This window comes from Amblyomma maculatum, chromosome 3, assembly GCF_055883805.1.
Source record: "Amblyomma maculatum isolate TAMU_Amacu chromosome 3, ASM5588380v1, whole genome shotgun sequence".
Lineage (NCBI taxonomy): Eukaryota > Metazoa > Arthropoda > Arachnida > Ixodida > Ixodidae > Amblyomma > Amblyomma maculatum.
Genome location: NC_139346.1, coordinates 103086955 through 103102005, shown reverse-complemented (window position 1 = coordinate 103102005; position 15051 = coordinate 103086955). Strand labels below are relative to the sequence as shown.

The following is a 15051-nucleotide window of genomic DNA, read 5'->3' as shown; positions in this document are numbered from 1 at the left end:
TGACATTCCTTTGGGCCACCTGCAGTAAGCTTGACTTGGCCGTTTTGTGTGTGTTTGAGGAAGGAATTTAAGGGGTAACTGAACTTTGAAGTGGAGAAAGAATACCAGGGCTCTCATTTATACCGGCCTGCAGGGCATTAAATTTAAATATAAAGTATGATTCTCGTCGTTCCCGTTCGCGGTTGCTGTGGAAGCCGCTCTGGAGCAGGAAAGCTTTAAGTTTGTCGAATTCGTGACTTTTCTGTTGCAGGTGTTTGGACAGGGGAAGGTGGGGGAGAGATTTTGCTGTGCGCGCGATGGTTGTTGAAACGAATTCGGAAGGGGTTCTCGGTCTGCCCTATATATGTATTGCATTTGACACTCACCACACTCGAGCATATATACCACGTTCCTGGAGTCACAATTGAAATTTCCGCGGTTGGAGGGTTTAAAATCAGAGTGTGTGCTCTTTGCCGTGGTCGTTGTTTGCATGTGTTTGCAAACTTGACATCTATTCTTTTCGCACGGCATACAACCCACAAGATCTGCTTTATCAATAGTAGAGTGTACTACATAATTTTGTAAATTTTTTGGTCGTCTGTATGTAACCCGCAGAACCACAGAAAAAATTTTGGAGAGGCGATCACTTTGTTGGATGATGTTAAAGTGTTTTTTTTTTTTAGTATTTTGTTGATGTTCGGAAGGTTGTTTGCGAAAGTTAATATCAGATTTGAGCGGTGTTCATTTTGTGCTGCCGGCCGGCCATCCCCAAATATTTCATTGCGATCAATTAATCCCGCTTTTTGGATGGCATCATCAATAATAGTTGGCGGATAGTGCTGGTGTTTCAGAACCTCCCGCATACGGTTGGAATTTTCCTCAAAATCTTCTGAGCTTGAGCAGATTCGTTTGAATCTTATTGCCTGAGAGTATGGAATTGATGTTTTGCAGTGGCGCGGGTGGCAGCTTTTAAAATGAAGGTAGTGTTGTCTGTCCGTGGGTTTTCTGTAGACATTGGTAATAAGTGCCCCGTCTTCAAATTGAATTAATACGTCCAGGACGTTCATTTGAGTGGAGAGTAGGTACGTGTGAATGAGATGTTGGGATGTATGTTGTTAAATGAGGTTATGAATTGGATGAGTTCATGCTCGTTTTCTGTCCATATGATAAATATGTCGTCTAGGAAGCGTTTATAAAAAGCTGTTTTTTTTGGGTACGAACGTAGGAAGTCAGATTCAATGTGATCCATGAATATGTTAGCATAGTTTGGCGCCATTTTCGTTCCCATGGCTGTACCACTGATTTGTAAGTAATACGAGTTGTTGAATTCGAAGGAATTGAGTTTCAGAACCAGATTAGCGAGTGACGCGATGGCGGTTGGGCTAGGGGAGTTTGGGGCTTTGTGTTTTTCATATGATGGGATCAAAGCTTGGATCCCGTCCTCGTGCGGAATGTTCGTGTAAAGGGACACCACGTCAAGGGTCACTAAAAGCACACCTTTGGGGACAGTAAATTTAGATAACTCTTTCAGGAAGTGATTAGTGTCGGGTATGTAAGATGTATGTTTGGGAGGGATATGTCTGATGAGGTAATCGATGTAGTTAGATATTGGTTCTGTGAGCGTGCCAATGCCGGATACGATTGCTCGACCGGGATGATTTTCTTCGTGCACTTTCGGGAGCATGTAGAAACGCCCTGAGGACGGATCTATTGCATCTAGTTCCTTACTTACTCGGGGTAGTATTTCCCCTTTCACGGTGAGTTGCTTTAGAGTTTGTGTTATAATTTTCTGGTGTTCGACAGTGGGATCTGATGGGAGTAATTCATAGAAATTTGAGTTGTTGAGTTGGCGATATCCCTCGTTAATGTAATCGTCTTTGTTTATAATTACTATACCACCTCCTTTACCGACAGGTTTGATGACGATTTCCATTCGTTGCATAAGTGATGTTAAGGCGTTACGTTCTTTTTTTGAAATGTTAGACGGTCCGGGCCTGTAGGTCTCGGAAGCGCGAAGGATGTCCCACTGTACAGCTTTTATGTACAAATCCAGATGTTTTTCCCTCCCAGATCTAGGGGTCCACTGTTCCTGAGACCGGGGAAGTGAGGCAGAATTACTGCTAGGCTTTTCGAAAAAATATTCCTGTAGTCTTAGGGTTCGTGAAAAATTGTCTAGATCCTTAGGTAATTTGCATTCGCCGTATCGTCCCATATTTGGGCAGAATTTCAGTCCACGGGATAGGAGTGCTGTTTCTTCCGGGGTAAGCGTTGCGTTTGAGAAGTTAAGAATGTTCTGCTGAAAGTGTGGTCTGTCCGGTGTTTGGGTAGAATTGTTTAGGTGGGTTCTTGAATCGTTTGCTTTGTGATAAGACTGATTTAAAACATTACTCGGTTGCGGTGTCGCGCCATGCTCAAGGTTTATATAAGAAGGGACGTTATCTCTTTGAAATTTTTTACACTTCTTAGTCCAAATTTCTGTAGCTCTCCTACACTGGAAGACTTCAAGCTCGTTGCCCTCAGTTGTTGATAGTGTAATGTTGTGACGAACCCGCCTCTCCTCCCGACTCAGCGATGCCAACGTCTCCTCGCAGTGATTTATGGTTATTTTCAGAAGGATAAGTGATGCATTGTGGAGTTCTTGGCTCCAAGCCAATTTATGGGCATTCGAAAGGTTGATCATTGACGGATTTAAATCTACAGAAAGGCCTTTCGGTACCATATTCTTACTGGAGATAAATTTTTAAGGGCTTTTACATGGAGCTGGTGCCTGATTCATTTGTCTAAAATTTTTCTTGCTTTTAAGAAATGCTTGGAGTGCTTGGCATCATCTGAGGAGGGAGCAGTAGGCGGGCGAGCTCGGTCAGCCAGTCAGTACCGCTTAATTCGCTGGGCTGAGCCACAGCGTCGCTTGAGGTCATATCATTGTTTCGGTGTAGCGGCGCTCTCTGGACGCTCATTTTCATTGGAAGGAGGCTGTTGGTGTCCTGTTGTGTCTCTTGTAGTGGGTGTGCTGACGTCATTTCCGATGCCCTGCATGGTGGATGAAGCTTGTTGGGATCCAAGTGTTGCAGCTGAGACTGGACCCATCCATGATCGGGGCCTCGTCGAAGTGGAGGCCGGGGATGTACCGCCTTGCACAGCAGGCGTCGGTAGTAGGGACGGGCGGTTTGATCATGGGCAGGTGTGGTTATCCGGTATAAGATTTCCTGTTGTTCTGGATGGTTTGGCGGCGGCTGGAGGCGCAGTGAAATGTGGTTATCTTGGAGTTAGCAGCAGAGCTTGGCGAGGGGGTGTAGTTGTCTTCGTGAGTGTGGTGTAGCCTGAACCACTTGGTGGTAGGTTATGCATGGCACGGCGGCGTTTCAACCCAGATGTTCGTCCTTGGTTGATCAGATGCTCTGCTTCCTCAATGGTTGGGAAATCTGGTGTTGCGGATGGACTAGCATATTCACTGTTTTGGGATGGGACCACCTCAAAACAGCTGGCAACTATCGGATGCTGTGCTCCATGGTGGGTTGGTGGGTCTTATCCGAGGTTGGCAGGTGGTCTTTCCATGGGGCCAAGCAATGCCATTGAGCACTGAGGAGGAGGTTGAAGATATTCCAGGCGAGCACCGAAACACCTCCAGAACTTGGGTGCACTCCATCAGCAGCCAGAACTTTGGTAGCGGGAAAGGCCTCCAAAGAATGGTGGAGGTAGAACAAGTTTTTGCTTTGAGAACACAATTCAATGAGTCCGTTGTTGAACTGCATGGCGCGTTGATTAAATTGATTCCCCATCCGCCAATTCCCGGAACCTCTTCGGCGGTTAGGAGCCCGTGGTAGCACTTTGGTGCTACCACGGAAGGGGAAGCACCAAGGGGACCCTAACCCTTGGGAAGCGGAACCAGCACTGCTGATGATCAGCTGATGGCGAGGACACAGGCTGAGGAGGAGCAGCAGGCGCCAACGGACACCGCCCGTGAGCGTGCTGCAGCCAGCCTGAGCCCGACGCGGGACCAGACGAACGGCCGTCCGTTCGTACGCCCGCTTGCCAGTGAAGAGAGCCACCCCCCCCCCCCCCCCATGGCATCCGCGTGCTCACAGGAGGCCACTGGCCTGATTCCCTGGCGCCAGGTCTCAACCCGAGCCCAACGGAGACGCAGGGCTGCCCTCCAAAAAGCTCCTGCTGCTGTGCCATCTCACGAGGGGATTCACTGGACAGTTCTGTTCCGGTTGGAGGACCGCGGCGCTGCCATCACAAAGGAACAGGGATGGGAGATTGCTGAGGAGCTGAGCCCATGCCCGGGTGTGCTGGCGGTTCGCGTTAACACGCGCCGGAACGTGGTAGCGGTGGACGTTGGGTGTGAGACCACCTTTGGCTCGCTGCTCGCCACAACTGTGATCCGTGGCCTGACAGTGCGCGCTAAGGAACCAGCCCCTCGCAATCAGTCCACCGGACTCGTATTCGGCGTTGACGCGTGCCGCTCGGCAGATCAGCTGCTTGCCGCTGCAGAGTCGACAGTGGCTGTGACGTCGGCGTCGCTGTCGGGAAGCACGCTGCTTCTCCGGTATGCGGCGCCGACGCCGCCGTCACATGTATCGATATACAGGCGGCGTCTCCCCGTCCGGCCCTGCCGCCCGCGGCCACTGCAGTGTTGCCGCTGCTCCAGCCTGGGACATGCCACCGAGGCCTGCAAACCTGCCGCGCGCTGTACCCGCTGCGGTGGACCACACGACATCGGCGCGTGCACTAGTGGGAAACCACGCTGCTCAAACTGCGGCGGCCGGCATGCGGCCACAGACCCGGCATGTCATCACTGGCAGCGAGAAAGGCATGTCGCTACTATATTGGCTACGTCAGAAGTGCCTCTCTCGCGGCGGGCCGTGCGCGCTGTTGTTCTGGAAGAAACGGTCTCGCCAGCCCTGCAACAACAAGGAAGCAAGCGCAGCTACGCGCATGTTGCGAGCCTCAGCTAACAGCCGCAGCCGCGGCAGCTCCAGCAGCAGCAGCAGCGACGGCGGCCCCAGCAGCAGCACTCCCAGAGGCGACAGTCCCGGCAGCCGCAGCAGCAGCAACAGCAGCAGCCCCTTACCCACGCAAGGCCCGCTTCCACCCCCTCCGTTGGCGGCCCTCCGGATGCGCGTGATGCTCTAATTGCGCGCCTACAGGCCGCGCTGCGCGCACTCAGCGTGCTGCTACCGGAGGGCTCTGAGGGTCGCCGCATCTGCGAGGAAGCGACAGGCACTCCTACACTAAACAGTCAACACCATGGCTAGTCGCCGAGCAGCCCCTTGCATTCCCTCAGTCCTGCAGTGGAACGTGCGTTCCCTCGCGGCGCGATATCCCGAGCTCCGCTCGCGCATAACATCAGAGCAACCAGAGGTAATCGCGCTACAGGAGACGTACATCCGCCTCTGGGAAGGGGAGCCCCAAATGTGGCTGCCCGGATACGTTGGCTACCATTCACCAACAAATTGTGAGGAATTGTCATGTATGGCAGTCCCCTGCGATGACCCGAACCACCAACCTGGGAAATCTCGGGCCTCTATGTATGTGCGGCGCGACGTTCAGCATGCTCTCGTCGACACGGCGGCGGCGACGAGCAACGCCCAGGAGTGCGTGGCAGTGACAGTGCGCGTCGGAGGTGATGACACATCAGTGACAAGTGTTTATGTGCGCCCAGCTGTGGCCTGGAACGTGTTGTGTTTCCGTGCCGCATCATCGTGTTGTGCCCCACGCCGACTAATCGTTGGGGACTTCAATGCTCATCATTGTGCGTGGGGAAGTGCGCGCAATGATCGGCGCGGTGACGACTTGCACAACACGGCAACACAGCTGGGACTCGCCGCCCTCAACACTAGCCAGCCCACCTTTCGACGACGCGGTTCGCCCGGCTCCTGCATCGACATAGCGTTCGCGTCCAGCGGCATCGAGGCGACCTGGCATCGTGCGTCATCTCTCTGGGGCTCGGACCACTTCTCCATCACCATAGAGCCCACTGCTAAAGAAGCGCGCTCCATGCGTACCTACTCAACAGTAGATTGGGGCGGCTTTCGCCGCGAGGTAGACGCTGCCGCTGCATCCGGTGCCGATTTCTTCACCAGTCTCGTCCGAAGCGCTCCCGCAGCCACGCGTCACGCAGAAGTGCGAGCTGGTCAGCCAACACCCGACAAGAAGCTGCTCGATCTGCGTGACAAGAAAGACGTGGCAGAACGCAGGCCGCTACGGACGGACAGACCGGAAGACTGGACGGTTTACAATCGGCTGGACGCGGCAGCAAGGCGGCACGCTAAAAAGCTCTACCGCCGGCAGTGGGCTTCTCTATGCAATACGATGGAGAAGGATCGCAGCTCCCGGCGGCTCTTCACCACCCTGCGGCGCATCACTACACCTCAGGCGAACCCTCAGCCCCTCGCCGCTCTCGCCATCTCAAGCAGCCAAACAACCCAACAACTAGCTGAGCGGTTCGCTGACCGGTTTGCGCCGCAGCGCCCCGCGACCACCGCTGCCATCGCAGCGACTACACCAAGCCCGAGTCCCGATGCCAATGTCCTTTCCTTCGCCCCGGACGACGGCCCGTGCAACGCGCTCTTCACAGCGGTGGAACTGAATGATGCCCTGTGCCGCTGCACCCGCCGCTCAGCGACCGGGCCCGACGGGGTGACCTACCAGATGCTGCGCAACCTGGACGCGGAGCAACGTCAAGTCCTTCTGCGGCAACTGAACCTGGTGTGGGAACGAGGGGAGCTACCGGAGGAGTGGCGCACAGCGGTCTTCTGCCCGCTACCGAAGCCAGGTCGCTCACCCACGGAGCTCAGCGGATATCGCCCTGTGGCGCTGACGTCGGCGGCCTGTAAGGTGATGGAGCATATGGCGCTTTATCGGTTACACACGCGGGCCGCGGAGGCGGACTTGTTCGATGAGCGTCAGACAGGCTTTCGAAGGATGCGCTGCACGGCGGACTCAATCGCAGACGTGGTTTCCGCGCTCGAGCACGCCGTAGCGGCGCGGCAGGTCGCACTGCTGTTGCTGCTCGACGTGTCGAGTGCGTTTGACAACTTCCACCGTGCGGTGATCCTCGCGAGGCTGGAAGAGGCAGGCGTGAACGGGCGCTTGTTGCGCTATGTTCAGGGCTTCCTCAACGCGCGCGCTATTCGCGTGCGCGTATGAGGTGCTCTCTCGCGACCCCGTCCGGTGGATCTAGGCGTTCCGCAAGAATCGGTGTTGTCGCCGTTTCTATTCAATGTGGCGATGTCGGCGGTGCCGGGCTGTCTGCCCGCAGTCAACCGGCACCGTCTGTACATCTCCATGCACGCGGACGACATCGCACTGTGGTGCCTGGGGCCGCCGGGCGAGGCTTACCGCGTCAGAGAGTGCCTTCAGGGGGCCCTTTGCGCGATAGACACCCGGTTGCGGGATCTCGGTCTGGGATCCCCTCAGAGTTCTCGATGCAAAAATTCACATCAGCACAAGGGGGCGGTGTCACTATGAGCAAATCGTCACGTGGTGACGATTTGCTCGTAGTGGCCCCTCACGACGGAGGTACAGCGCGAGATCATCGGCGTCGCGGGAAAACGCAGCACACCCCTCTGTGCAGTGCAACAGCTAGCCAGAGCCGTCATACACGAGCAACTAAGCAACCACCTGCTTGTTTTCACTGACGGCTCCGTGGCGAGAGAAAACTGCTCGCTCGCTGCAGCGGCCACCATCCCTGCCCTGCAGTTGCACCGCCAGCAAAGAGTGACACACCTGGGCTCTTCGACCACGGCGGAACTACTGGGCCTTCGCCTGGGCCTTGACCTATTGCTCACCATTGCTCCGCCACCACTCAGGTGTGCACTGCTGTGTGACTCCCGCGCAGCCCTCAGCCGCCTGCAGACTCCCGGCCGTGGCACACCGCTGCTGTGCGCGATACGCGAGCGCCTCGACCACCTCGCAGAGCGAAAGAGCAGCATTCGCGCGCAGTGGGTGCCCGCCCACTGCGGTATACATGGCAGTGAGCAAGCCGATGAACTCGCCACCGCCGCACATCAACTCCCTCCCAGCGACGAACTTCTCGCTTTGGAGGACGTGCGCGCGTTAGTCTATGACCACCTCCGTCAGCAACACCCGGACCCACGCATCACGCGAGGAGAGCGCATCCCTGCTGTTGGCGCGCGCTCATTGTCGCGCCTACAGCGTGCAATGCTCATCCGAGTGGGCGTCGGCTGCGTGTGCCCGGGGTAAGACGGGTGCGCCACGGACTTTCGTCGAGCGACGTGTGTGGTGATTGTGGTGCAGTGGAGACATTGGAGCACATGCTGCTTCGCTGTAACGCATCCGCAGAGCCACGTCGCGAGATGCTCGCGGCTTATAGGGCGCTCGGAATCATCCCGGACAGCATCGAGACGCTCCTGTGGCCGCGAGGCAGTGCGTGCTGCATTGTGTCGCGCGCGCGATCTGTCTGCGACAGGACGCTAAGTGCGCGCGACTATGTATATACATCAATGGGGTTATATATATATATATATATATATATATATATATATATATATATATATATATATATATATATATATATATATATATATATATATATAGTAAACAATTGCAGTGGCCGCTCGCGCGCAGGCATTTGTGGACAGTGCTCGGACACTTGCGCGCGAGCGATGCGAACTCGTTGACCGTCTGTACTTTGTAAATAATGTACAAATCTCCCCCTGTCCTTTCTTCCTATCGCTCCCCTCTCTACTTCCCCTCGCTATCCTCTCCTTATCCCCTTTTCCTTCCCGCCGGCCGCAGCTCAAGTGCTTCAGTTTTTTAGATAGCAGTTGCCGCGGCCGGCAATACTCTTTTCCTTCTTTTTGATTATTAAAAAAAATCAACCACTACCACCACCACGTGGTATATATGCTCGAGTGTGGCGAGTGTCAAATGCAATACATATATAGGGAAGACCGAGAACCCCTTCCGAATTCGTTTCAACAACCATCGCGCGCACAGCAAAATCTCTCCCCCACCTTCCCCTGTCCAAACACCTGCAACAGAAAAGTCACGAATTCGACAAACTTAAAGCTTTCCTGCTCCAGAGCGGCTTCCACAGCAACCGCGAACGGGAACGACGAGAATCATACTTTATATTTAAATGTAATGCCCTGCAGGCTGGTATAAATGAGAGCCCTGGTATTCTTTCTCCCCTTCAAAGTTCAGTTACCCCTTAAATTCCTTCCTCAAACACACACAAAACGGCCAAGTCAAGCTTACTGCAGGTGGCCCAAAGGAATGTCAGCTTCCCCCACCATATACACAATAAAGGTCACACAATTCCTGCTTTTGTCGCCTGGGGTCATACCTATTACTGTGCTTCCTTCCATGTGCCTTCTTTTTTTTCTTGCTCTCCCCACCTGCACTTTCTTTCACTCTCCGCCTGCACCTGCTTTTTACCCCACCCACCACTACAATGCCATTGTACTCCTCTGTGCACCTGTTTCTTTTTCCACTCTTTGCATATAGAACCTACCCCCATGGCTTGCATTCGCACTCCTGATGAAGGCCAGCCTCTGGTCGAAACCTTGAGTCCAGTAAAATATTTCTTTAAATGAAGCGTACACTTCGCTCTCTCTCTCTCTCTCTCTCTCTCTCTCTATATATATATATATATATATATATATATATATATATATATATATACATATATTGCAAAGGGACGGCGACGACAAAATTGGGCGCCGTTGGCATTAAGTTGTTCGTCTGGTTAGCTACTCCTTTGTAAATATCTGTAAATACATTGGTGCTTCTATGTTACATTATTGGTGGAGGTACTGGGTAGCCTACAGCAAGCACGGAACTCCGCAGCGGTCTTCGACTTCCCAGCTCTTTAGCCATGCCCAGCGACGAGGCCGCACCATCGGCGTCCCTCACCCCGGCTTTCATCATTGCCCACCCGCGTGATCCCGGAACCTTCAATGGAGTGGACGGTGCTGATGTGGGGGACTGGCTCGCTATAAGTACGAGCTCGTGAGCGTACACAACAGGTGGGACCCGACTATGAAGTTGGCTAACGTAATTTTCTACCTGACGGGCACTGCAAGGATCTGGTTCGAGACCCGCGAGGAGTAACTGACCAGTTGAGACCTCTGCAAGCGGAAACTTTTGGACTTATTTCGTAAGCCAATCAGACATCACGTAGCCGCGCAGAAGGAGCTGGTATGTCGAAAACAATCGTCCACAGAATCGTATGTGTCATACATTCAGGACATTCTGGCCCTTTGCATGAAAGTTGACCCTGCAATGTCAGAGAGTGCTAATGTTGGTCATGCAGTAAAGGGAATAACAGATGACGCCTTCAACTTACGCGTGTACAAGGACTGCGAAACGGTTGACACGATCCTAAACGAATGCCGCCGGTTTGAACAAGCGAAAAGCCACCGTATCTCTTCACAGTTCACGCGGCTGCCGAACGCGGTCGCGACGTCGTCCTGCGTGGGCTCGACTCCACCTTGCCCTCTGCCAACATCCGACAGCCTGACACGACTTGTGCGACGGGAGCTAGAAACAGTGTCTCCCGCAGTTTCCCAACTATCGGTACCGGACAGTGCCCCTACGTTATCTCTTATACAGGCTGTTGTCCGGCAAGAATTCGCCAACCTCGGGATATAACCTCTAAGCTGCATTCGCTCCCCAGATGCTCACCGTGTGTCCCTGGTACTTGGTTCTGGACGTCCATACTACCCTCGCCGCAAGCGCAACCCCGATGAGTTGCGAACACCGCACAACAGACCGATCTGCTTTAACTGCTCCAGAGTCGGTCACATCTCTCGACACTGCCGAACTCTTCCATCATCGACCTACCGCCGCTACCCGGATTATGTCTATTCCCGCCCCTCTTCATCGCCCTCTGAACAGCAATTCTCAAGCTTCGACACTCAGACTCTCCCCACCAACCGTTCGTCGCCGCCCTACTGCCATCATTCTCCGTCGCCCCGATCTCGCCGCCCGTCATCTCCTGACCCGTATGCTCAATGTCGTTCGGAAAACTGATGGCCGCAGCGTCAGCGTCTGGAGGTAATGCTGCTCTAACGACCCGATCCGAAAACCCTCCAATTCTCCAGGCCCGAAGGAACATGCTTGGGAACATGCTGCCCACCACGCTCTTTGTTGGCTTTCTTCACTGAAGGACCCTACACGCCGGCTACGTCGTTGTGCATTGCGCCTTCAAGAGTATTCTACACCGTTGTCTGCAAGTCAGGGCATCTACATCAAGACACTGACTGCCTGTCTCGTCCCCCTGTGGAACCGCGAGATCCTGCACACATTGATCTCAGCCCTTGCTTTTTCGCTAACTCTGATCTGTTTAACATCGCGGACGAGCAGCGGCAAGACTTCTCCTTTCGTCCACTAATCGATCGCCTCAGCGGTGCCACCTCAGACCCTACACTTCAACTCTTTGTTCTTCGCGATGACATCCTGTACCACCGCAACCTTCGCCCTGATGGACCTCCTCTCCTGCTCGTCGTTCCTCAGCATCTCCACTCCTCTGTCCTCACCTACCGCGGCCCCGCCGGGGTGGCGCAGTGGTAAGACGCCCGACTGCTGTGCCGGAGTACCCGGGTTCGAAGCCGACCTCGGTGGCTGCGTTTCGATGGAGGCGAAACGGAGTGGCGTCCGTGTGCTGTGCGATGTCAGTGCACGTTAAAGAACTCCAGGTGGTCGAAATCTCCGGAGTCCTCCACTACGGCGTCTCTCATAGCCTTAGTCGCTTTGGGACGTTAAATCCCACAAACAAACCAACCAATCACCTACCGCGGGTCACCTCGGTGTCTCACGAATGTACAATCGGGTCTAAGGTCGCTTCTTTTGGCCCGATCTATATCGTAGTGTTCGCCGTTACGTCGCCAGCTGCGACCGCTATCAACGCAGAAAGTGCTCATCCACATTGCCTGCCGGTCTTCTGCAGCCTATCGACGTGCCCCCCGAACCCTGCCATCGTGTCGGACTATACCACCTCGGACCTTTTCCGACGTCCAGTTCCGGCAACCGCTGGATCGCTGTTGCGACCGACTACGCCACACGATACGCTATCACGCGTGCATTACCAACCAGTTGCGCCATAGATGTCACCGATTTCCTGCTTCAAAATGTCTTCCTTCGCCACGGTGCTCCATGCCAGTTCCTCACGGACCGCGGTCGCTACTTTTTTCCGGGTAGTTGACTACATACTCCGGTCCTGTGCCACGCAACATAAGCTCGCTACAGCGTACCATCCTCAAACGAACGGGCTTACCGAGCGGCTGAACAGGACCCTCACTGACATGCTATCTATGTATGTCGCACCCGACCATCGTGACTGGGACATTGCCTTGCCCTATGTAACGTTTGCCTACAATTCATCGCGGCATGACACCACAAGCTATTCGTCTTTCTATCTTCTATTTTGTCGACATCCTGCATTGCCATTGGATACAATGCTGCCGCCATCTTTGGAGTCGACCATGGAGTACGCCCGTGACGCCATCACCCTAGCAACTATGGACCGCGAAATCGCCTGCGATGGTCTCACCACCTCCCAGACCTACGAGAAGTCTGTTTACGACCGCCGGCATCGCCCAGTACACTATGCCCTAGGATCACTCGTTCTCGTTTGGTCTCCTTCTCGGCGTGTCGGTCTTTCTGAGAAGCTCCTTCGGCAGTACAACGGCTCTCATCGTGTGCTCCGTCAGACGACCGACGTGACATATGAGGTTGCCCGTCTTGATCCTCCGACATCATCTACGCGCCCTGCCACCGATGTTGTTCACGTAGTTCGCCTCAAGCCGTACCATGCACCTGATCCGTCTTCTACTTAGCACGGCGACGGTGCTTTCGCCGCAGGGAGTTATGGAAAGGGACGACGACAGAATGCTGTGCTCGCGTGTAGAAGGTGTAGAACGACGAAGTGTGTGTGATTCGTGCTGGGCGCTGCTGGCATGAAGTTGTTCATCTGGTCAGCTACCCCTTTGTAAATATCTATAAATACATCCGTGTACCTACGTTAAATCTTTATAGCAGAACGCCTGAGCTTCGTCTTAAGAGAGGATGCGATAGCGCATTTAACGCCGTCTCTTCAATCCGTCAGTTTTAGGCATCTATAGAGGCTGACACGTAGTTGGCAAAGCGCACGTCTATTTGGTTTGATTTTAGAGAGAAGACGCAGCATTTTCTCGGCGCTCACCCTACGTTTACAGTGAATGGCATAGAATTAGAGGCTTGAATCCCTGTCACAAATTGGACTGAAACTGGAAAAGAAGGTGAATGCTAAATAATAAGCAAAAAATTGAATGCCACCACGGGGAATGCTGCGAAATAAACGGCCACGACATAATTTAATACGAAATGACTTGCGCGCCACGATATCGGCTAATAAAGAAATGAAACCGAAGAGCAGACAACGTTACTAGAACGTTGCTTCTGGCGAGCAAGCCGACGGCGCTCACACTTGTGTCACAGCATTAACAAGTGAATGTCGCATAACACAAACGCGTTCTTTAAGGTAATGTGTCTCTTCGAAGCCAAAGCTGTTGTAATGTAGTTATAATTATACTGCAGCCGCGTACAGTTCAACGGCAGTTCGCAAAAGCCACGTGTGTGCCGGCCGCTAAATGATGCCCGGCAAGAGTCGATTGCAGCGCCGTTAGTTCACGCGACAGCCATGGACCGGGGACATATATCCGGACGGAGCTGTGAAACTGAGTTTGTTCTAGTAACGTTGGTCGGCTGTTCATGCTTGTATTGTTACAGACGAGGAAGAAGCAGGCAGTGGCATGGGCAGTCACAGGTCTGTGTTTACCGCCATGCAAAATTTTTTACTGGACTCAAATCGTTTGCCTTGCTAAATATTTAAACATCACTTGTTCTAAAACTGTAGTGTCAATCTCCCGTGAGTGTTACCACTTTTCATTTTATATTTCACTTATTTCCCGTTTTGTTTCCTTTGCTCTACCCCTCAAATCATTTTTTTATGCAAGTATATTAAAAAAAAATAAAATAAAAATTCTTTGCTACCCAATTCTTGGCCGATCCCCCTCTGTGGGTATGTGCCATAAGTTATTTGGACAACAACAACAACAGCAAGGAGCGCGCACGCTAGGCCCGCCGCAATTCATTACATCTCACTGTCATAGGACATCATCTCTGTTCTTTATGTTCATCAGCTTGATTAATCCTTTCGACCTTGGGCGGGCAACTCAGTCCTTCTCTTGAGCTTATGCACTATACTCGGACCAGTCTTCGCAGCCTCAGTCAGCATCGCATGCCGGTGGCCACACCAGACCCACCTTTTACGAGAAAAACCCGCCTCACCCGAAGTCAAGAAGTCTTTTTGAATAAGCTCATTGCCCATGCGGCTTACACGCCACGTATTATGGTCCGCTGGTGTCAGTGTACAGAGAAAATGAGTATGTGCCCCCACTGTACGACTCTAAATCGCGGCGACATATCTCATCTATTCTGGGATTGCCCTGCTTTTTCTACTGGATTCTCCGAGATCAAACCCTACCGCCTGAACTACCGTTCCCTTCTAGAAACTGATGCTAACACACAGATGATATTTGCCATGTATGGCTCTCTTAGGGGCCTAGTTAGAGCAATGTGATTTCAGTGACGACCTAAACAATTAAGATTCTGTCTACTCCCCTTCATCCCCATCCATGGCCATGAGCCTTCACATTCAATAAAGGACATTCAACCAATCATCTCTCCCTGAGCCTCGGTACCCTGCGTCCTTTTGCGCCGTCGGCAGAAGGTCTAGGAGGCATCGTTTGGCTGGTCCTCTGCATGCCGGACACGACGCGACCTCACCGTTCCACCGCCCCGTCCCCCTGCCCTGACAACAAGGCATGACGAATTAAGGAGAGACTGTCCCGAGACGCAATCCACACGACCCCAAGACACAATGAGACACAGCCGAACACCATATGACCCCACTGACCCGCTGTTCCGACTAAAGACCTCCAATGATCCAAGACGCCGACCAAAGGCCTAACGACCTAAGAAACCGCTACACATGAAAACATCGCCCCTGCCCATACCATGCGGTGCGTGCCTTGTCCTCGGCCATCAGGTCTTCGCGACCTG

The 15051-nt window shown here is 53.2% G+C and overlaps 1 protein-coding gene across 1 annotated transcript; it reads left to right on the top strand.

Annotated features, from left to right (window-relative positions):
- The first annotated feature begins 12404 nt into the window (after window positions 1-12404).
- On the top strand, window positions 12405-12785 carry LOC146195446 (uncharacterized). Its single transcript, XM_084596800.1, has one exon. The coding sequence runs from the start codon at window positions 12405-12407 to the stop codon at window positions 12783-12785; it is 381 nt and encodes a 126-aa protein (XP_084452926.1).
- The last annotated feature ends 2266 nt before the right edge of the window (window positions 12786-15051 follow it).